At 41.3% G+C, this 21,243-nt stretch overlaps 1 protein-coding gene across 1 annotated transcript in view; it reads left to right on the top strand.

Moving 5' to 3' along the window:
* The window catches only part of LOC141156677 (coagulation factor XIII B chain-like), a 101,800-nt gene that overhangs the window by 54,187 nt on the left and 26,370 nt on the right, over positions 1-21,243 (top strand). The window contains exons 6-7 of the mRNA XM_073642916.1: positions 14,072-14,251; positions 17,949-18,134. Of these exons, the coding sequence (XP_073499017.1) occupies positions 14,072-14,251; positions 17,949-18,134 (366 nt within the window). The remainder of the gene's footprint in view (positions 1-14,071; positions 14,252-17,948; positions 18,135-21,243) is intronic.

Genomic DNA, 21,243 nt, shown 5'->3' with positions numbered 1-21,243 from the left:
TGCTTAACCTCCGCTAGAGCCTAAAATTAAGGGGAACCCCACGCCAATTTTTTTTTAAATAAATCCTTTATTTTAACACTAAATGACAAGTACAGTAATCAACACTGTCACTGTACTTCATATATATGTGACTGACATGTTTCTATCTATCTAATCTATGTGTGATTCTCTATTCCTTCTATTCTAAATTGTCGGGTACAGATGCTGAATTGCCGGCCGGCTTTCTTAAAGAGACGGTGCATGAAAACACTATTATTTTTTTAAATAAATCCTTTACACTAAATGACAAGTACAGTAAGCAACACTGTCACTGTACTTCATATATATGTGACTGACATGTTTCTATCTATCTAATCTATGTGTGAAGCTCTATTCTTTCTGTTATAAATTGTCGGGTACCGCTGCTGAATTGCCGGCCGGCTTTTTTAAAGAGACGGTGCACGAAAACACTAATATTTTTTTTAATAAATCCTTTACACTAAATGACAAGTACAGTAAGCAACACTGTCACTGTACTTCATATATATGTGACTGACATGTTTCTATCTATCTAATCTATGTGTGATTCTCTATTCTGTCTGTTATAAATTGTCGGGTACAGATGCTGAATTGCCGGCCGGCTTTTTTAAAGAGACGGTGCACGAAAACACTAATATTTTTTTTAATAAATCCTTTACACTAAATGACAAGTTCTGTAAGCAACACTGTCACTGTACTTCTTATATATGTGACTGACATGTTTCTATCTATCTAATCTATGTGTGAAGCTCTATTCTGTCTGTTATAAATTGTCGGGTACAGATGCTGAATTGCCGGCCGGCTTTTTTAAAGAGACGGTGCACGAAAACACTAATATTTTTTTTAATAAATCCTTTACACTAAATGACAAGTACAGTAAGCAACACTGTCACTGTACTTCATATATATGTGACTGACATGTTTCTATCTATCTAATCTATGTGTGAAGCTCTATTCTTTCTGTTGTAAATTGTCGGGTACCGGTGTATGCCGCTGATGAACTGCCGGCTTTTCATGTCATTCTACATTATTCTTAGTTGTTTTACTTCATGTAGAATTAACCTACAAGGAAAGAAAGGGTTTATTTTCATTCCGATATTTGTGTCCCATTGACTTGCATTGGTTTCCGGTATCGGAATCGGCGATATCCGATACTTTTTGGGTATCGGCCCGATCCAATCCGATACGATATTTCCTGATATCGGAAGGTATCGCTCAACACTAGTTATGAGTGAACGAGGCTGTTATGATCTGTGTTAGAACCCTCCTGGGTAAAGGCGGATGATGTCTCTGCTCCTAGACTTATCAGAGCGTTTCACAGGAGGTTTCCTGATAGGCCTGGGCCTGGAGGATCCGGAGGATCCTCATAGAAGAGGGGGTACTGTTAGAACCCTCCTGTTAGTTTTTTTCTATTTTGTGGTCACGTGATCTGCTGCCTATTTATTCCAGCTCCGCCCCTTCTGGCTTTGCTGGACTTCAGTGTTACTTTGACTCTTAATCTAGCCAGGTGCTTTGTACCTATCTCTATAGTTTGCTTGGTCCTTGGACCTCTAAGTATTTTTGTCTGTTTGTCTTTTTGCTCCGCTACAAGTTCTACTAGGAGGTGTCCAATTTTGTCCCAGTCCTTAGTACTTTTAGGGACCCCTCCCTTTTATCTATAGGTCTGCGTTCAGACTAGTTGAGGACGAAGGCGGGTCTGTTCACAAGGAACAGGTTGCCCGCTGCATGTAGGGAATCAGCTTAGTCCTATTGTAGGGACAGTTTTCCTATCTTTCCTTAGTTCTTGTAGCAGATTATAACAATCTGCTACAAGAACCAAGGAAAGACAGGAAAACTATCCCCACAATAGGACCAAGCTGATTCCCTACGATGCAGCGGGCAACCTGTTCCCTGTGAACAGACCCGTCTTCGTCCTCAGCTAGTCTGAACGCAGACCTATAGATATAAGGGAGGGGTCCCCAACAGTACCAAGGACTGGGACAAAATTGGACACCTCCTAGCAGAAGTTGTAGTGGAGCAAAAAGACAAACAGACAAAAACACTCAGAGGTCCAAGGACCAAGCAAACTATAGAGATAGGTACAAAGCACCTGGCTAGATTAAGAGTCAAAGTAACCCTGAAGTCCAGCAAAGCCAGAAGGGCGGAGCTGGAATAAATAGGCAGCAGGTCACGTGACCACAAAATAGAAAAAAACTAACAGGAGGGTTCTAACAGTACCCCCTCTTCTATGAGGATCCTCCGGATCCTCCAGGCCCAGGCCTATCAGGAAACCTCCTGTGAAACGCTCTGATAAGTCTAGGAGCAGAGACATCATCTGCCCTTACCCAGGAGTTATCCACAGGACCGAAACCTTTCCAAGCGACGAGATACTGCAATCTCCCTCTATGCCTTCTGGAATTCAGGATACGAGAAATTTCATATTCACAGTCTTCCACCACCGGAGGAACTGTGGCAGTGGCATCCCTATCCGATACATCAGCTTTTTTCAACAAGGAAACATGAAACACCGGATTAATCTTCTAGGAGGAGGGAACCTCCAACCTAACAGCAGACTGGTTAACCACATGAAGCACCTTAAATGGTCCCACAAACTTCGGACCCAATTTCTTAGAAGGAATCCTCAACCGCAGATTCTTTGAGGACAACCAAACCATGTCACCAACCGTAAACAAAACCTCTTGACGTTTCCTGTTAAAATACTTCTTAGACTTTTTGTTAGCCTCTTGAAGGTTACAACGAACATCAGTCCAAACTCTTTCCAAATCACCGGAAAAATTCTCCTCCTCAGGTACAGCCGACACCAATTTGGAGAATGAACCAAATGACTGATGTCTCCCAGTACAACAAAAAAACGGAGAACACCCAGCAGAAGAGGATGTATGGTTGTTAAGAGCAAATTCAGCAAGTGGCAGAAACTCAGACCACCCCTCTTGATTGTCTGCCACAAAACAACGCAAAAACTGCTCAACAACCTGGTTCTTTCTTTCTGTCTGTCCATTAGACTCAGGATGATACCCAGATGAAAATGACAAATGAACTCCCAACCTGTCACAAAAAGCACGCCAAAAACGAGCCACAAACTGAGGTCCCCTATCAGAAACAATGTCAGTGGGAACGCCATGGAGTCTGACAATTTCCTTGACAAAAGCCTTAGCGAGTGTCTTAGCGCAGGGTAGTTTAATGAAAGGAACCAAGTGACACATCTTGCTAAAACGGTCCACGACCACCCAGATGACAGTGAAACCCTCGGACACAGGAAAGTCAGTAATAAAATACATTGCAAGACGCATCCAAGGTGCACTAGGAACCTCCAGAGGGCAAAGCAACCCCGCAGCAGGAGCATGTGAAGCCTTTGATCTGGCACACACCGTACATTGACGCACCCATTTAATGATTTCCTTCTGCCACCCAGGCCACCAAAAACTGAGACCTACCAGTCTCTTAGCCTCAGAAATTCCTGGATAACCTGCCAACCGAGACTCATGATACTCCACAAACAACTCTCTCCTAAAAGTTCTAGGTACAAACAACCTCCCCTGGGGAGTGTTAGATGGGGCATCCTCCTGGGCTTTCAGAATCCCATCTTCCAAAACGGAGTCCAATGCTGCTATCACAACTCCTTCCTGTAAAATGCTCTCCTCCTCCTCGGTACCAACCATGGGAGAAAAGCTGCAAGATAAAGCATCAGCTTTAACATTCTTAGTACCCGGGATGTAAGTAACAGAAAAATTAAACCGCGAAAAAAAAAGAGCCCACCTAACCTGACGGGCATTCAAACGCTTGGCAGCATCTAGATAGATCAGATTCTTATGATCAGTGAAAACCTGAATGGGAAATTTAGCACCTTCCAAGAAATGACGCCAATGTTCAAATGCGAGTTTGATAGCCAGCAATTCCCGATTACCAACATCATAATTAAGTTCGGTTTCAGGAAAATTTTTCGAAAAAAAAAGCACAGGGATGAACCCCATCCTTGTTCTCCTGAGACAAAACCGCACCGACCCCCACCGAAGAAGCATCAACCTCGACCAAAAAAGGCTTGGTCTCATCAGGCTGCATAAGGATGGGGGCAGAACTGAACCTCTCCTTGAGATACACAAAAGCTTCAATGGCCTCAGTAGTCCACTGGACCGTATTTGCACCTTTCCTGGTGAGATCGGTCAGCGGCTTAACAATTATAGAAAAATTCTTAATGAATTTTCTGTAATAATTGGCGAAACCCAAAAATCTCTGTATCGATTTTAAACCAATAGGCCTAGGCCATTCTTGCACAGCCTGAACCTTCACCGGGTCCATCTCAAAGCCCTCGCTGGAGATAATGTAGCCCAAAAAACTAATTCTCTGGACAGCGAACTCGCATTTCTCCAACTAGGCAAAAAGTGAATTGTCACTTAACAACTGCAATACCTCACATACGCTCTGCCAATGAGACTCCGGATCTAGCGAATAAATCAAAATGTCATCCAAATACACCACCACATTCTTAACAATCAAAGGTTTCAGGATGTCATTAATAAGGTTCTGAAATAACGTTGGTGCATTGCTAAGACCAAAAGGCATCACCAGATTCTCAAAATGACCCACCGGAGTGTTAAAAGCAGTCTTCCATTCATCACCCTCCTTCATTCGCAACAAATTGTATGCCCCCCGGAGATCAATTTTAGAGAACCACTTGGCCCCCACTAACTGGTTAAACAAGTCAGGAATTAACGGCAGTGGGTAGGAATTGCGTACGGTAATTTTATTAATCTTGCAAAAGTCCAGACATGGACGTAAACCGCCGTCCTTTTTTTTTACAAAAAAAAATCCGACAGCCACAGGTGACTTAGAAGGTCTAATGTGACCAGCAGCCAAGCTTGTCTGTATGTATTCCTCCAAAGCCTTTCTTTCAGGGATAGTAAGATTAAATATGCGACTCTTGGGAAGAGTAGCTCCAGGAACAAACTCAATGGTGCAATCATAGTCCCTATGAGGAGGTAGAATTTGCGACTCCTCCTCTGAAAAAACCTTCCAAAAATCCTGAATAGGTACTGGTAATTCCCCTCTTTCCACAGCAGCAATGCGACCGTTACAACATTTATCATAACACTTAGGACTCCAAGATTTAATCTCATTAGTAGACCAGTCCAGTAAAGGATTGTGCAGTTTTAACCAAGGCAAACCTAAAACTACTGGAGAAGGTAAATTATTTAATACCACTAAATCCAAATTCTCTTGGTGAATACCATTAATAGTGAGAGGAAATTCAAAAACCTTGTGAGTAACACATTTCAAAGTGTTATCAACAGCAACCACAGAAATAGGAGATGACAAAAGTTTGGGTTCCAATTTAAGTTTTTCCAAAAATCCCTTATCAATCACATTCAGTGTAGAACCACAATCCACAAATACCTGAAATTCAATTAACTCCTCCTGCAATGAGGTACTCCCTGAAATAAATACTCCCTTAGAGTTTAAACAAGCAATACGAGCGTAACTGACCTTTTTTTTTTCTTTAACAGAAGCTCACAATTATTAACAAAATGGTCAGATTTACCACAATAAAAACACAATCCCTTGGAAAACCGGCGGTCTTTTTCCTGAGAGCGGAGTGGCATCGCCCCAATCTCCATCGGTTCTCCGTCGTCCGAGCAGACCCTCTGATGACTAGGAGCTGCCATAGCAGGAGTTTTCTCCTCATTAACCCTGGCACGCAGTCTCCTGTCCACCCGTATAGCTAATTGCATGGCTTCTTGCAAGTTTCCAGGTGCAGGGAAAGCAATCAGCAGATCCTTAACCCTTTCACTTAAACCAGCAAGAAACAAACATTTTAAAGCCGAATCATTCCATCTCACTTCAGAAGACCACCTTCTGAAGTGTGTACAATAATTTTCAACATCACCTGACCCCTGCTTTAAACGTCTCAGTTGTGTCTAAGCAGAAGAGACTCGATCAGGATCGTCATACAACAACCCCATAGCAGAAAAAGAATCTTCCACTGATCTAAAACACGGATCATTAGGTTGGAGAGAAAAGGCCCATCCCTGTGGTTCCTTGCGCAAAAGTGACATGATAAACCCAATGCGCTGTGATTCATTCCCAGAGGACCTGGGTCTCAAACGAAAATATAATAAAAAAGCATTTTTAAAGGAAAAAAAATCTTGTTGTTTACCTTAAAAAAAAATTAGGCAGTCCTACCTTCGGTTCAACAAAATGCGCTCCAGGACAGCTACTCACGTGTTGCTGGAGCTCGGCCACCTCAAGAGACAATCCCTGCAGGCGTTGAGCCAATTCCTGAACAGACACCATGCTGATCTCCGGATCTCTTTCCTTAGGATTTTTTTATTTTTTTTATTTTGGGCTGGACTTACTGTTATGATCTGCTACAAGAACCAAGGAAAGACCGGAAAACTGTCCCCACAATAGGACCAAGCTGATTCCCTACGATGCAGCGGGCAACCTGTTCCCTGTGAACAGACCCGCCTTCGTCCTCAGCTAGTCTGAACGCAGACCTATAGATATAAGGGAGGGGTCCCCAAAAGTACCCAGTACTGGGACAAAATTGGACACCTCCTAGCAGAAGTTGTAGCGGAGCAAAAAGACAAACAGACAAAAACACTCAGATGTCCAAGGACCAAGCAAACTATAGAGATAGGTACAAAGCACCTCGCTAGATTAAGAGTCAAAGTAACCCTGAAGTCCAGCAAAGCTAGAAGGGCGGAGCTGGAATAAATAGGCAGCAGGTCACGTGACCACAAAATAGAAAAAACTAACAGGAGGGTTCTAACAGAGGCTGATGAATGGAAAACTGCTTTTAACACTCCGGTAAGTCATTTTGAGAATCTGGTGATGCCTTTTGGTCTTACCAGTGCACCTGCATTTTTTCAGAACCTTATTAATGACATCTTGAGACCTTTGATTGGTAAGAATGTGGTTGTGTATTTGGATGCCATTTTGATTTATTCGCCAGATCTAGAGTCCCATTGGCAGAGTGTACGTGAAGTTTTGCAGTTATTGAGTGATAATTCACTCTTTGCTAAGCTGGAAAAATGTGAGTTCGCTGTGCAGAAAATTAGTTTTTTGGCTACATTGTCTCCAGCGAGGGCTTTGAGATGGACCCTGTGAAGGTTCAGGCTGTGCAGGAATGGACTAGGCCTATTGGTTTGAAATCTATACAGAGATTTTGGGGTTTTGCCAGTGTCATGAGTCTCGGTTGGCAGGTCATTCTGGAATTTCGGAGACTAAGAGACTTATCAGTCGCAGTTTTTGGTGGTCTGGATGGCAGAAGGAAGTCATCAAGTGGGTGCGTCAGTGTACTGTGTGCGCTAGGTCAAAGGCTTCACATACTCCTGCTGCGGGGTTGCTTTGCCCTCTGGAGGTTCCTAATGCGCCTTGGACTCATCTCACAATGGATTTTATTACTGATCTTCCTGTGTCTGAGGGTTTTACTGTCATCTGGGTGGTCGTGGACCGTTTTAGTAAGATGTTTCATTTGGTTCCATTCATTAAGTTGCCCTGCGCCAAGACACTCACTAAGGCGTTTGTTAAGAAGATTGTCAAGCTCCATGGCGTTCCCACGGATATTGTTTCTGATAGAGGACCTCAGTTTGTGGCTCGCTTTTGGCATGCTTTTTGTGACAGGTTGGGAGTCCATTTGTCATTTTCATCCTGAGTCTAATGGACAGACTGAAAGAAAGAACCAGGATGTTGAACAGTTTTTGCGTTTTTTTGTGGCGGACAATCAAGAGGTTTTGTCTGAGTTTCTGCCTCTCGCAGAATTTGCTCTTAACAATCATACATCCTCCACTGCTGGGTGTTCTCCTTTTTTTTGTTGTACTGGGAGACATCCGTATTTTGGTTCGTTCTCCAAATTGGGGTCGGCGGTGCCGGAAGAGGAGAATTTTTCCGGTGATTTGGAGAAAGTTTGGACTAATGTACGTTGCAACCATCAAGAGGCTAACAAGAAGTCCAAGAAGTATTTTGACAGGAAACGTAAGGAGGTTTTGTTTACTGTGGGTGACATGGTTTGGTTGTCCTCGAAGAACCTGCGGTTGAGGATTCCCTCTAAAAAACTGGGTCCTAAGTTTGTGGGTCCATTTAAAGTGCTTCAGGTTGTTAACCCGTCTGCTGTTAGGTTGGATGTCCCTACTTCCTGGAAGATTAATCCTGTGTTTCATGTTTCCTTGTTGAAAAAGGCTGATGTATCTGATAGGGATGCCACTGTCACAGTTCCTCCTGTAGTGGAAGACGGCGAATATGAAATTTCTGGTATCTTGAATTCTAGATGGCATAGAGGGAGATTACAGTATCTTGTCTCCTGGAAGGGTTTCGGTCCAGAAGACAACTCCTGGGTAAAGACGGATGATGTCTCTGCTCCTATGCTTGTTAAAGCTTTCCACAGGAGGTTTCCGGATAGGCCTGGGCCTGGAGGATCCGGAGGATCCTCATAAAGATCTTCATAAAAGAGGGGGTACTGTTAGAACCCTTCTGTTTGTTTTTTCCATCTTGTGTTTTGCGGTCACGTGACCATCTGCCTTTATATTCCAGCTCCGCCCTTCTGGCTGTGCTGGACTTCAGTGTTTGACTGTTTCTCTAGCCTGGTGCTTCGGTGCCTTTCTCTGTCAGTTCGCTTGGTCCTTTTGGGACCTCTATAACCGTTTTTTTGTGTTCTGCAACAACTTCTCTGTTTTAGGAGGTGTCCCGTTTTTTGTCCCAGTCCTTAGTTCTTTTAGGGACCCCTCCCTTAATGCTATAGGTCTTCGTTCAGACTAGCTGAGGACTAAGGCGGGTCTGTTCGCTAGGAACAGGTCGCCCGCTACATCATAGGGATTCAGCTTAGTCTTACTGTAACAGTATTTGATTATTTTATTTTTTTATGTATGGAGGCATGGATCATACAGCATGGGGTATTATATGGGGCCCAGCCTGCATGGAGCAATATATGGGGGGCAGTATTCTGTATAGAGCATTATATGGGGGCCAGTATTCTGTATTGAGCATTATATGGGGGCCAGTATTCTGTATGGAGCATTTTATGAGGACCAGTATTCTGTATTGAGCATTATATGTGGGCCAGTATGCTGTATGGATTATTCTATGGGTCCAATGCAGCATTGTATGGGGCCCATACAGCATGGAGCATTGTATGGGGCCCATCCAGCATGGAGCATTATATGAAGCCCATACAGCATGGAGCATTATATGGGGCCCATCTGCATGGATCAATATATGGGGGCCAGTATTCTGTATAGAGCATTATATGGGGGCCAGTATTCTGTATGGAGCATTATATGGGGGCCAGTATTCTGTATGGAGCATTTTATGAGGACCAGTATTCTGTATTGAGCATTATATGGGGGCCAGTATCCTGTATGGATCATTATATGGGTCCAATGCAGCATTATATGGGGCCCATACAGCATGGAGCATTGTATGGGGCCCATCCAGCATGGGGCATTATATGAAGCCCATACAGCACGGAGCATTATATGGGGCCCATCAGCATGGATCATTATATGGGGCCCATCCTGCATGGAGCATTATATGGGGGCCAGTATTCTGTATGGAGCATTTTATGGGGGCCAGTATCCGGTATGGAACATTATATTGGGGCCAGTATCCTATATGGAGCATTATATGGAGGCTAGTATCCTATATGGAGCATTATATGGGGGCCAGTATCCTGTATGGAGCATTATATGGGGGCTAGTATCCTGTATGGAGTACTTTGTGGCACGCATAATGCTGTATGGAGGACTAATACTGTCTAGTCTGCACTGTACCCTGCGAGGATTCGCCGGTTTCTGAGATATTGTAGAATTTACAATAGATATCACTCATGTAATGTAAGAAGTAAGTGAAATCTTTGGCCTTGTACTATATCTATATACAATTATATGAAAAAGTTTGGGCACCCCTATTAATTTTAAGCTTAATGTTTTATAAAAATTGGTGTTTTTGCAACAGCTATTTCAGTTTGATATATGTAATAACTGTTGGACACAGTAATGTTTTTGCCTTGAAATGAGGTTTATTGTACTAACAGAAAATGTGCAATCTGCATTCAAACAAAATTTGACAGGTGCATAAGTATGGGCACCTCACCAGAAAAGTGACATTAATATTTAGTAGATCCTCCTTTTGCAAAAATAACAGCCTCTAGTCGCTTCCTGTAGCTTTTAATGAGTTCCTGGATCCTGGATGAAGGTATTTTTGACCATTCCTCTTTACTAAACAATTCCAGTTCAGTTAAGTTTGATGGTCGCCGAGCATGGACAGCCCTCTTCAAATGATCCCACAGATGTTCAATGATATTCAGGTCTGGGGACTGGGATGGCCATTCCAGAACATTGTAATTGTACCTCTGCATGAATGCCTGAGTAGATTTGGAGCGGTGTTTTGGATCATTGTCTTGCTAAAAGATCCATCCCCTGCGTAACTTCAACTTTATCACTGATTCTTGAACATTATTGTCAAGAATCTGCTGATACTGAGTGGAATCCATGCGTCCCTCAACTTTAACAAGATTCCCGGTGCCGGCATTGGCCACACAGCCCCAAAGCATGATGGAACCTCCACCAAATTTTACTGTTGGGAGCAAGTGTTTTTCTTGGAATGCTGTGTTTTTTTGCCGCCATGCATAACGCCTTTTTGTATGACCAAACAAATCAATCTTGGTTTCATCAGTCCACAGGACCTTCTTCCAAAAAGAAATTGGCGTCTCCAAATGTGCTTTTGTATACCTCAGCCGACTCTGTATGTGGCGTGCTTGCAGAAACGGCTTCTTTCGCATCACTCTCCCATACAGCTTCTCCTTGTGCAAAGTGCGTTGTATAGTTGACCAATGCACAATGACACCATCTGCAGCAAGTTGATGCTGCAGCTCTCTGGAGGTGGTCTGAGGATTGTCCTTGACTGATCTCACCATTCTTCTTCTCTGCCTTTCTGATGTTTTTCTTGGCCTGCCACTTCTGGCCTTAACAAGAACTGTCCCTGTGTTCTTCCATTTCCTTACTATGTTCCTCACAGTGGAAACTGACAGGTTAAATCTCTGAGACAGCTTTTTGTATCCTTCCCCTGAACAACTATGTTGAATAATCTTTGTTTTCAGATCATTTGACAGTTGTTTTGAGGAGCCCATGATGCCACTCTTCAGAGGAGATTCAAACAGGAGAACAACTTGCAAGTGGCCACTTTAAGTAGCTTTTCTCATGATTGCATACACTTGGCTATGAAGTTCAAAGGTCAATGAGGTTACAAAACCAAAAAAAGTGCTTTAGTACGTCAGTAAAAAGTAGGTAGGAGTATTTAAAACAAGAAAATGATAAGGGTGCCCATACTTATGCACATGTAAAATTTTGTTTGAATGCAGATTGCACATTTTCTGTTAGTACAATAAACCTCATTTCAAGGCAGAAACATTACTGTGTCCAACAGTTATTACATATATCAAACTGAAATAGCTGTTGCAAAAACACCAATTTTTATAAAACATTAAGCTTAAGATTAATAGGGGTGCCCAAACTTTTTCATATAACTGTATCTCTACCTTATCTTTACATCATGAATCGTGGTATGTGTTAAAGGGGCCCGCTGAGACTCTTTCGTCCATGACCCACAAAAACCTGGAGCCGGCCCTGGCCGACCTCCACTCTTTGCAGCTGCAATATATATAAAGTGATTTACTTTTTCCTAATTATATGCCTATGCAAGCCATTTGCAGTTAGATATTTATCCCTGAAGAAGCCACAATTATAATGGCGATACGTGTAGGGTCCTTTTCCCTTTTTGGTTACCTTCATTCAGGTTACTGAAAACTTACTTCTTTGTTTGACTAACTATATCATTATGCCAACAATATATCCTTTATTATTTATAATGTTGTACATGTCAGTATTGTTGTATGAATATTTTAACTTTCATGCCAGGCAATTCTAAACAGTCTATTTATATTTGAGCCCATTGAACCCATATTGTGGGGCTATCCAATTTCTATTTGCTTGGCTGGTTCTTTGTTGGTATCCCTAGTTATTATATTGTATACCTGATCTTGTCATGTTTTTATATTTCTATTTGGCTTGTTTGTTAATAAATATTTATCTGAGTTTTGGCGTATCCCTAGTTTTGCATACTTATTTTTCCTTTCAATATACCAACCTTGATATTTTTAAAAAAAAATGTCTACAGGAAGTTTTTCCTGATCATCAAGTATAACAATGAACCTTTTCATAAGGAAACAAAATAAAGGGGTTGTCACACGAACAAGTACATTTTAATTAATAGATCTTAGAATAAAATAAACACATAATAACAAATGTGGCATACTGGAATAATATAATATGTTATGGAAGAGCAGTAAAAGCATACGGCCCAATGACATAATTTAAATATGTAATAACAAAGGATGAAAGCCTTGAATAATACAGAAAATAAAATATGATGACAAAATTGGTCACCAAACACAGTAAGATATCCCTACAGTTAATTTCTCCACAGTACGCTCTACACGCAAGGTATGATGACCATATGGTACCCCCTCAACCTCCCAAAATATGGTGACCCTATCACAGTATGAGTCCCCAACTGTGATCCCCACACATACCTCCACACAGTATAATACCCCCACATAGTCCTCCACACAGTACATATAATGCCACCACATAGTCCTCCAAAAAGTATAATGGGCCCAACATAGTCCTCTTTAACGTATAATCGCCCCACATAGTCCTCCATACAGTACAATGTGCCCTGCATTGCCTTCCATTCTGTATATGGTCCCACATAGTCCTCCATACAGTACAATGGTCCCTGCATTGTCTTCCATGCAGTATAATGGCCCCACATAGTCCTCCATAGAGTATAATGGGCCCTGCATTGCCTTCCATTCCAGATAATGGCCACACATACTCCTCCATACAGTATAATGGCACCACATAGTCCTCCATACAGTATAATGGCCTCCACATAATCCTCCATACAGTATAATGGCACCACATAGTCCTCCATACAGTATAATGGCCGCACATAGTCCTCCATAGAGTATAATGGGTCCTGCATTGCATTCCATACAGTATAAAGGTCCCACATAGTCCTCCATACATTATAATGGGCTCTTCAACCCTTCACTGCCTTCCATTCCAAATAATGGCCACACATAGTCCTCCATTCAGTATAATGGGCTCCTATTGCCTTCCATACAGTATAATGGCCCCACATAGTTCTCCATACAGTATAATGGACCCTGCATTGCATTGCACACAGTATAATAGCCCCACATAGTCAGTCCTTCATACAGTATAATGGGCCCACATAGTCCTCCATACAGTATAATGGCCCCACATAAAAAAATAAATGCTCACCTTGTTCCCTGGCTGTTCTGGTCTCAGCAGTGCTCTGAACCTCTGCACTGCTTGGCACAGCGATCATGTTGTAGTGATGTCATCGAGCTCGCTGTGCTGAGATGTCAGATGACGGCTCCCTCTTCCAGCATTGCTTTCAACTGTATCAGCATCCAGGATGCCCAAACAGTTGAAAGTGTGATGCCGGCGTTGGTGGCCTGCTCATCAACCGGGTGTCGCAGGACAAATATTCTCACTTTGCAGGCCAGATTTGTCCCGTGGGCCAGAGTTTGACGCCTGTGTTCTACTGTTATCAATAAATTTGCACATATCAATAAGGGCAGAGAGCTGTGATCAGGAGACCCTCTATGAAAGCTGCTTGGCTGTTGATTTTGCAAGATTTATCTCTTCAGAAGTTGAGAGGGAGAGAGGTGAGCAGATAACTGTTGTATAGACGTCAATGGGCGGAAGAAAGCTGACTGGGATGTTAAGAGTTAACTCCTTTACTGGAATGTAGCGCTGCGCTGTCTCGGCCAGGTGCTGGTGGCCAAACTCCATGGAAACCAGCTGTACACTATAAAACATAAAAGCTGTCATTGCAGAAGAATTACAGCAGATGAAAAATAAGTTAACTACAAACCTGCTCATTTTCATGCTGTCTAACTAACTAAAGCAAAATCTTATCTTCAAAAAATTAGCTTCTTAATTAATAAGGAAATGTAACTTGTTTATTATAGATAAAAGGAATAAATGTCCTCCGCCACCCAGACCTGCCCACAGTATTATGCTCAGTAACCCCACTTTACATCGCACTGGAGATGAGGCATATTATGATTGTGATCATAACTTTATGTTAATTGGCTCTGAGCAAATCCATTGTGAGAATGGACATTGGACTACTCCACCTAGTTGTGTAGGTAAGTGAAATTTGGTTATCCGTTAATTGTTTCATCAGTGGTGGCCGAGCTGATTAAGTACCAGGGCCAATATATGAAGTGACAAATATTTGGCCTCTAGATCTCCTCTTTGGGAGCCACATGCTTTCTTAATACTGACCCATTTAACACACAAAACTCTATAAAAACATCAAGGAAGTGCCTATTTTAAATGGAGAAGATCCTATGTTAGATTTTCTCTCTTTGCTTTAAAAATAGTAGAAAACAAGGTTGATAACCTACTTCTCTAAATATTAGCCAATCAAATAATGATGAATAACAATAATGCATCATACTGTTATAACAGAGTGGATTGAAGACCAAGCCTTCTGAAAAGAAACTACCACGATTCCTGGCCACCTAGTCATCAGCTGTAACCACAAGGGAAATGGTGGCCATACAAATCAATGGTTGGCTGGTTAATATATAAATGAACCTGGTCAGCCAGATGGCAAGCTACTAAAATACATAGCAAACAATCTGCCTGCCCCTATAATGAGTCTCCAAAATCACCTGCTATCTCTATTTCCTGTTTCAGCTCCACTTCTGACCCCTGCAGTCATCCTTGTTGTCTGTTATTGCTTACATCCTGAACTTCCTGCTATCTCCTCATTTGAGCCTCTACAGTTCCCAAGAGGCAGAACAGTAATTGCCATTCAGAGCCTGCTCATTGCACCTACAAAGCACCTTCCTGAGACTCCTATTCAGTCTCAAGATGGATAGATTGCAGTCTGCACAATTTCTCCTTCTTAACATTCCTCCCACCTTACCTTGTATGTGCTATCCTGATATTGCAGATATGGGGTTATTTTTTTATTGTAATTTGATGTTTTGTTTTTTTAAAGCCCAGGGGTTTGTATTTAGTTTTTGTTTAGGTCTAAAAAAAGATGATGTGGTAATTGAAATACAAAGGTAAGTGAAAATTTGCATGTTATGGGCCATATTAACTGATTTAAAAGAAGACCTGATTAACCCGTTCCCAACATACAGTTGAAACCAGAAGTTTACGTACACTATATAAAAAGACACATTTGCATGTTTTTATCAATTTCTGACATAAAATCAGAATAAACCTTTCCCATTTTCAGTCAATTAGAATTACCATAATTTTTAATAATTGCCAAATGCCAGAATAATGAGAGAGCGAGAATGTTTTAAGGCATTTTTATTACTTACTGCAAAGTCAAAAGTTTACATACATTTCATTAGTATTTGGTACCATTGTCCTTAAACTGAATGATTTGGGTCAAAGTTTGGGATATCCTTTCACAAGCTTCTCACGATAGTTGGTCAGAATTTGGGCCCATTCCTCCTGACAAAACTGGTGTAACTGATCCAGATTTGTAGGTAGCCTTGCTCGCACCTGCCTTTTCAGCTTTGCCCATAAATTTTCAGTAGGATTGAGATCAGGGCTTTGTGATGGCCACTCCAAAACATTGACTTTGTTATCCTTAAGCCACTTTATTACTAGTGTTGAGCGAGTATGTTCTGTTAACCCTTTCGCCAAGTATGCTCGGGCGAGCACCGAGTAGTTACAGCTGCTCGGTGTTATGTTTAAATCACTCCCACGTGCATGATTTGCGACTGTTTGACAGCTTTAATACATGTGAGGAATGATTGTTTCTTTTGCATTCCTCACATGTAATAAAGCTGTCAAACAGTCGCAAATCATGCACACGGGAGTGATTTAAACATAACACCGAGCAGCTGTAACTACTCGGAGCTCGGCCCGAGCATACTAGGCAAAAAGGTTAACAGAACATACTCGCTCAACACTATTTATTACCATTTTGGCAGTATGCTTCCGGTCATTGTCCATTTGGAAGACCCACTTGCGCCAAAGCTTTAACTTCCTGGCTGATGTCTTGAGATGTTGCTTCAGTATTGCCACATAATCTTCTTTTCTCATGGTGCCATCTATTTTGTGAAGTGCACCAGTCCCTCCTGCAGCAAAACTACCCCACAATATGATGCTGCCACCCCCGTGTTTCACAGTTGGGATGGTGTTCTTAGGTTTCCAAGCTTCTCCCTTTTTCCTCCAAACATAACGATGGTCATTATGCCCAAAAAAGTTCAATTTTAGTGTTATCAGACCACTGGACATGTCTCCAAAAATTAAGGTCTTTGTTCCTGTGTGCATTTGCAAACATTAATCTAGCTTTTTATGTTTCTTGTGGAGTAATGGCGTCTTCCTGCCAGAGTGTTCTTTCAGCCCATGTTGATACAGTACTCGTTTCACTGTGGATATTGACACAATCTTACCAGCTTCCGCTATCCTCTTCACAAGGTCTTTTGCTTTTGTCCTTGGGTTTATATGCACATTTTGGACCAAAGCATGTTCATCTCTGGGACACAGAAACCGTCTCCTTCCTGAGCGGTATGATGGCTAGACATTCCCATCTTGTTTGTACTTGCGTATAATTTTTTTACAGATGAAAGAGGCACCTTCAGGTATTTTGAAATAGTACCTAAGGATGAGCAAGACTTGTGCAAGTCCACAATTCTCTTTCTGATATCTTGGCTGATTTCTTTAGACTTTCCCATGATGCTACACAAAAAAGCAGTGTGTTTCAGGTGTGCATTAAAGTATATCCACAGGTGTGTCTCTAATTAACTCAGATGTTGCCAAAAAAAAACTATCCGAAGCTTCCAAACACGTGACATCATCATATGGGCAGTCCAAAATTGTTTAAAGGCATAGTAATCTTAGTGTATGTAAACTTTTGACTTTTCAGTAAGTAATAAAAATGCCTTAAAACATTCTCTCTCTCATATTATTCTGGCATTTGGCAAATATTAAAAATTATGGTAATCCTATTTGACCTAAAATGGGAAGGTTTATTCTAATTTCATGTCAGATATTTAAAAAAAACATGGATATGTGCCTTTTTATATAGTGTATGTAAACTTCTGGTTTTCAACTGTATGACATACAGTTATGTCATATGTTGTGTCCCTGACTTTGATGTGGGCTTTGATGAAACATTCAGCCATCATCTAACTCTAAAAGCCGGAGGTGGAGTGTAGCTTCGTCCGTGACTGTTAAAATGTTAAATACAGCTGTCAATCTCTGAGAGTGGCATTTAACATGCGCTGGAAGGGGGGTGCGTTTTTCCACGCAGTAACCCCATGTTTTTTTGACAGCCACAACATTGCAATACAATGCAATAAGAGGCGATCAAAACATTGTATCTACCCCAAAATTATCATTAAAAACTTTAGATCGGGGTACAAAAAAATAATCCATCACATAGCCTTATATCCTGAAAACTGAAAACATTACGGGTCACAGAAAATGGTGAGAGAACATTCACACAAGCAACTCTTTTTATTTTTTTTTTACAAATTTACAAAAAAAATTCACCACTTAATTAAAAAAATATATGCATGTTTAGTATCTGCATAATCGTACTGACCTGACTATTCTGAAATTGTACTCTTTTTGCAATTTCAATGCACTTGGAATTTTTTTCTCACTTTTCAGTGCATCACATGATAAAATGAATGGTGTCATCCAAAAGTATAGATGGAAAAATAAAAAGGTTATGGCTCTTAGAAGAAGGGGAGGAAAAAAAACAAAAATGAAAAAAAACAGAAATTGACTGCAGCTAAGGGGTTAAATAAAGGTTTGATATAGCACTGCATCTATCATTTGTTTTTCTCTTTTGCTTCTTAATAGAACTCAAAGAAAAAATAAAATGTGATAAACCCCCAGAAATAGAAAATGGGAATGCAATTCTGAGTTTAGAGGGTTACCACAGCGGTGATGCGCTTCAGTACAAGTGCGCTGATGGATATGAAATACAAGGTCCAGAGGAAATTACATGCAAAAAGGGTAAATGGCCACAGCCTCCCAAATGCATTGGTGAGTAGTTCTACATAAAGGCATAGCTACATTTTATTTTGTTAGTTGCATGTTATACCATATAACTGATAATTTGATTTTGTTGACTTTTTAAAAAAAAAATCTGTAAAACAACAGTAAATATTATGTGATAGAAACCTTGATAGGATCTTAAGGCTATGTGCCCACGATGCAGAAATGCTGCGGATTTTTCCTGAGCGTTTCTGCATCTCCCTGACAAAAAAAAACACATGTGGATTGTACGTGTGGATTGTACATGCGTTTTTCCTGCCAGGGACATGCGGAAGTGAAGCGTTCTTCACTTGCATTTCCGCATCACTTGGAAAGTGCTTGTCAACTTGGTCACACTATATAAATCCATGCAAACAACATGGATTTATATACTGTGACCGAAAGAATGGTAAAAAATAAAAAAATAAATCTATACTTACCTTCTGATGGCCCCCGAAGTCTTGCTTCGCTCCGTCCTGGCTTGCCGGCAGCTTGCGGTACACTGAAGGACCTGCCGTCACATGACTAAATTACGTCAGCGCAGGTTCTTCAGTCCACCGCGATCTGCCGGCAAGGGAGGAAGAGCGCAGCGGGGGCCGTCAGAAGGTAAGTATAACATTTATTTTTTATTTTATTCTTTTTTTTTTACAGGTTCTATGGTTCCCAGGTCCGGAGGAGAGTCTCCTGTCCTCCACACCCGGGTACCATCCGCACATTGAAACGCTTGGATTCCGCATGTACAGATGCAGTGATGCGGATTCCATGCGTTCTAATGCAAGTCAATGTCGGCGAAAAAGCAGCGCTTCCGCAAAATAATTGGCAGTGCTGCGTTTTTTTCCGCAATGATAATCCGCAGCGGAAATTTCCGCAGCATGTGCACAGCACATGCGGATTATCATTGGGGGACATGGCAGACCTTCTACCAAGCGTTTTTTAAGCATTTCTGCAGCGTTTTTGCCGCTGCAAAAACGCTTAAAAAACGCATCGTGGGCACACAGCCTTAGAACTAAATGTTTTTATGCTTTTTTTATTGTTGTATTCCAAGAGCCAAACATTGTTTTTCTTATGGTCTGAGGCCGTATGCTTGTTGTGCAGGATGATACGTATTTGTCAGTGGCAGTAAGGTACATAACACTTATTAACTAACTCATCAAATCTTTACATGGAGAAACAATAGAAATAGAATAACAATTGTGCCATTATTTCTTCTTTTTAAATGTGCTCACCATTGACCATTGTAATGTCTTTGTTAGACACTTAGTGGTTGAGAGATAAACTTTAAGTAATGCTTTAATGCATATAGGACTAAAAGGGGTTAATCGGCCACGACAGTTTGATTATAAATAGCTGAACGTATCTCCACCCCTGGGTGGGATTCACTGGGTAAATTGAGAGCCGTTTGTCTCAAACATGCTGGCTGTATGGAGATTGCAGGTTTCCTGGATTGAATGTCCTTTGCTAAAGGACATGGAAGCTTGACTCTAAGCCAGGTGGGCTAACCAGCACAATTGTATGGACTTGTTACTTTGTTTTACCTTGTGCCGGACAAAGGATGTATTTAAGTTTTCTGGTGACATGGTTTATGAGGATTGCAATAAACCAGCTGCACTTTAAATAGAAATGGTTCCTGTGTCTACCTCTTTTAGAAGCCGAGTGAGTCGACCTACTACATTGTGTTGCAAAAATAAAGTGCTATTCTATGGGTCAGTAAGATTACAAAAATTCCAAATTTCATAGTTTTATTTACATTTTGTTTTATACTTTTTATTTCTTCTGTACAATAAACTAATAAAAAAAATAATTAATCTTCGTGTCATCATATTCTGAGAACTATAAGTTTTAGATTTTGTCGTCAACCCACAAGGACGACAAGCTTATCATGCAAAAAATAACCCGATATACCGCTTAGTTGATGAAGAAATTTAACAGTTACAGCTCTCAGAATTATAAATCACTTTTTGAAAATTACACAGGAGGAACAAAGACAGCAATTCTAACATTGTATTTTTTTTTCTTTAGCCATTTTTTTTTCAAAATAACCCTTGTCTTACTGTTGTTGTTTTTTTTTCTTATATATTTTTTTCCACAAAATGTATTTGTCCAAGTAGACATGATCCTTTTATTGGTTAGATAGTATACTGCACTAGATATGTATCCTTTCCTGTTCACCTGTAGCGTAAATACTACATTTATTTCACTGCATTTTTTGGGCAGAAAAACAGGACAGGACACCACACAATGAGCTCAGTGCAGTTCAGGGGCCTGCTCGCTGCAGCAAGTCATTCTCCCCTGCTCCTCAGTTTGTGCTGTCATCTCAAGCCACCGCAGAAGTTGATGCAGAATTGTCCGTCAGATGGATTTCAGTGTGGGACAGTATATTGGACAGGTGAGTATAAGTGTTTTTTATTTTATTCTTATTTTTAATCTTGTTGGAGGCAGAATACAACAGACAGCATTGTCCCCTGCTGTTGCTGATATCCGCGCCAGCAGTGGACAATGATGAGACTTGCCTTCAGCAATAATGACAGGCAGCCTCTTAGAATCCCGTCTTCGACAGAACTTAATTGTCAGGAGTTTGCTGTCTTCTTCTGATTGACCACTAGTGGTTACTGTTGTACAACTTGAGAAATGGTGCTGCATTTTTCCTCCTTGCCATTGGAGGCCGCTATTTTGCATCTGAATTTGCCCATTACTAATATGGCTAATGGTGTTCCCATAGAAACCAGCTTGTTTCCAATTTGGGCCGCCTTCAGAACACATGGAACTCTGAGGCATTGCTTGAGTATTTTTTCTATCCTTCTGTCCAGCTTCATTCTCCAGCTCCTGTCTTCTCCAGACTGTTCTTCTCATTGGATTATTCCCATCATTTAAGCTACTACTCCTAAGGACATTATCCAATATTTGCTACATCCAGCTTGTGCTTTTCCTGCTATTGAAATCCCACAGTGATTCACCGTATCCAGGGCCAGCGTTAGGTGGGAAAATAGGCAATCGCCCAGGGCCCTCATTCCTCCATAGGCCCCTAGCCGGTGTCGTGCTGCTAATAGCAGCAGACCACATGGCCGCTATGGGGCCCGTGAGTCGGGGTTCTAACCCCTCCTCTTGGCATCCTCCTGTA

The sequence above is a fragment of the Phyllobates terribilis genome, unplaced genomic scaffold (assembly GCF_046119375.1).
Source record: "Phyllobates terribilis strain yellow unplaced genomic scaffold, ASM4611937v1 Scaffold_8__6_contigs__length_399053987, whole genome shotgun sequence".
NCBI classification, from domain to species: domain Eukaryota; kingdom Metazoa; phylum Chordata; class Amphibia; order Anura; family Dendrobatidae; genus Phyllobates; species Phyllobates terribilis.
This window is presented reverse-complemented; position numbering and strand designations above follow the sequence as displayed.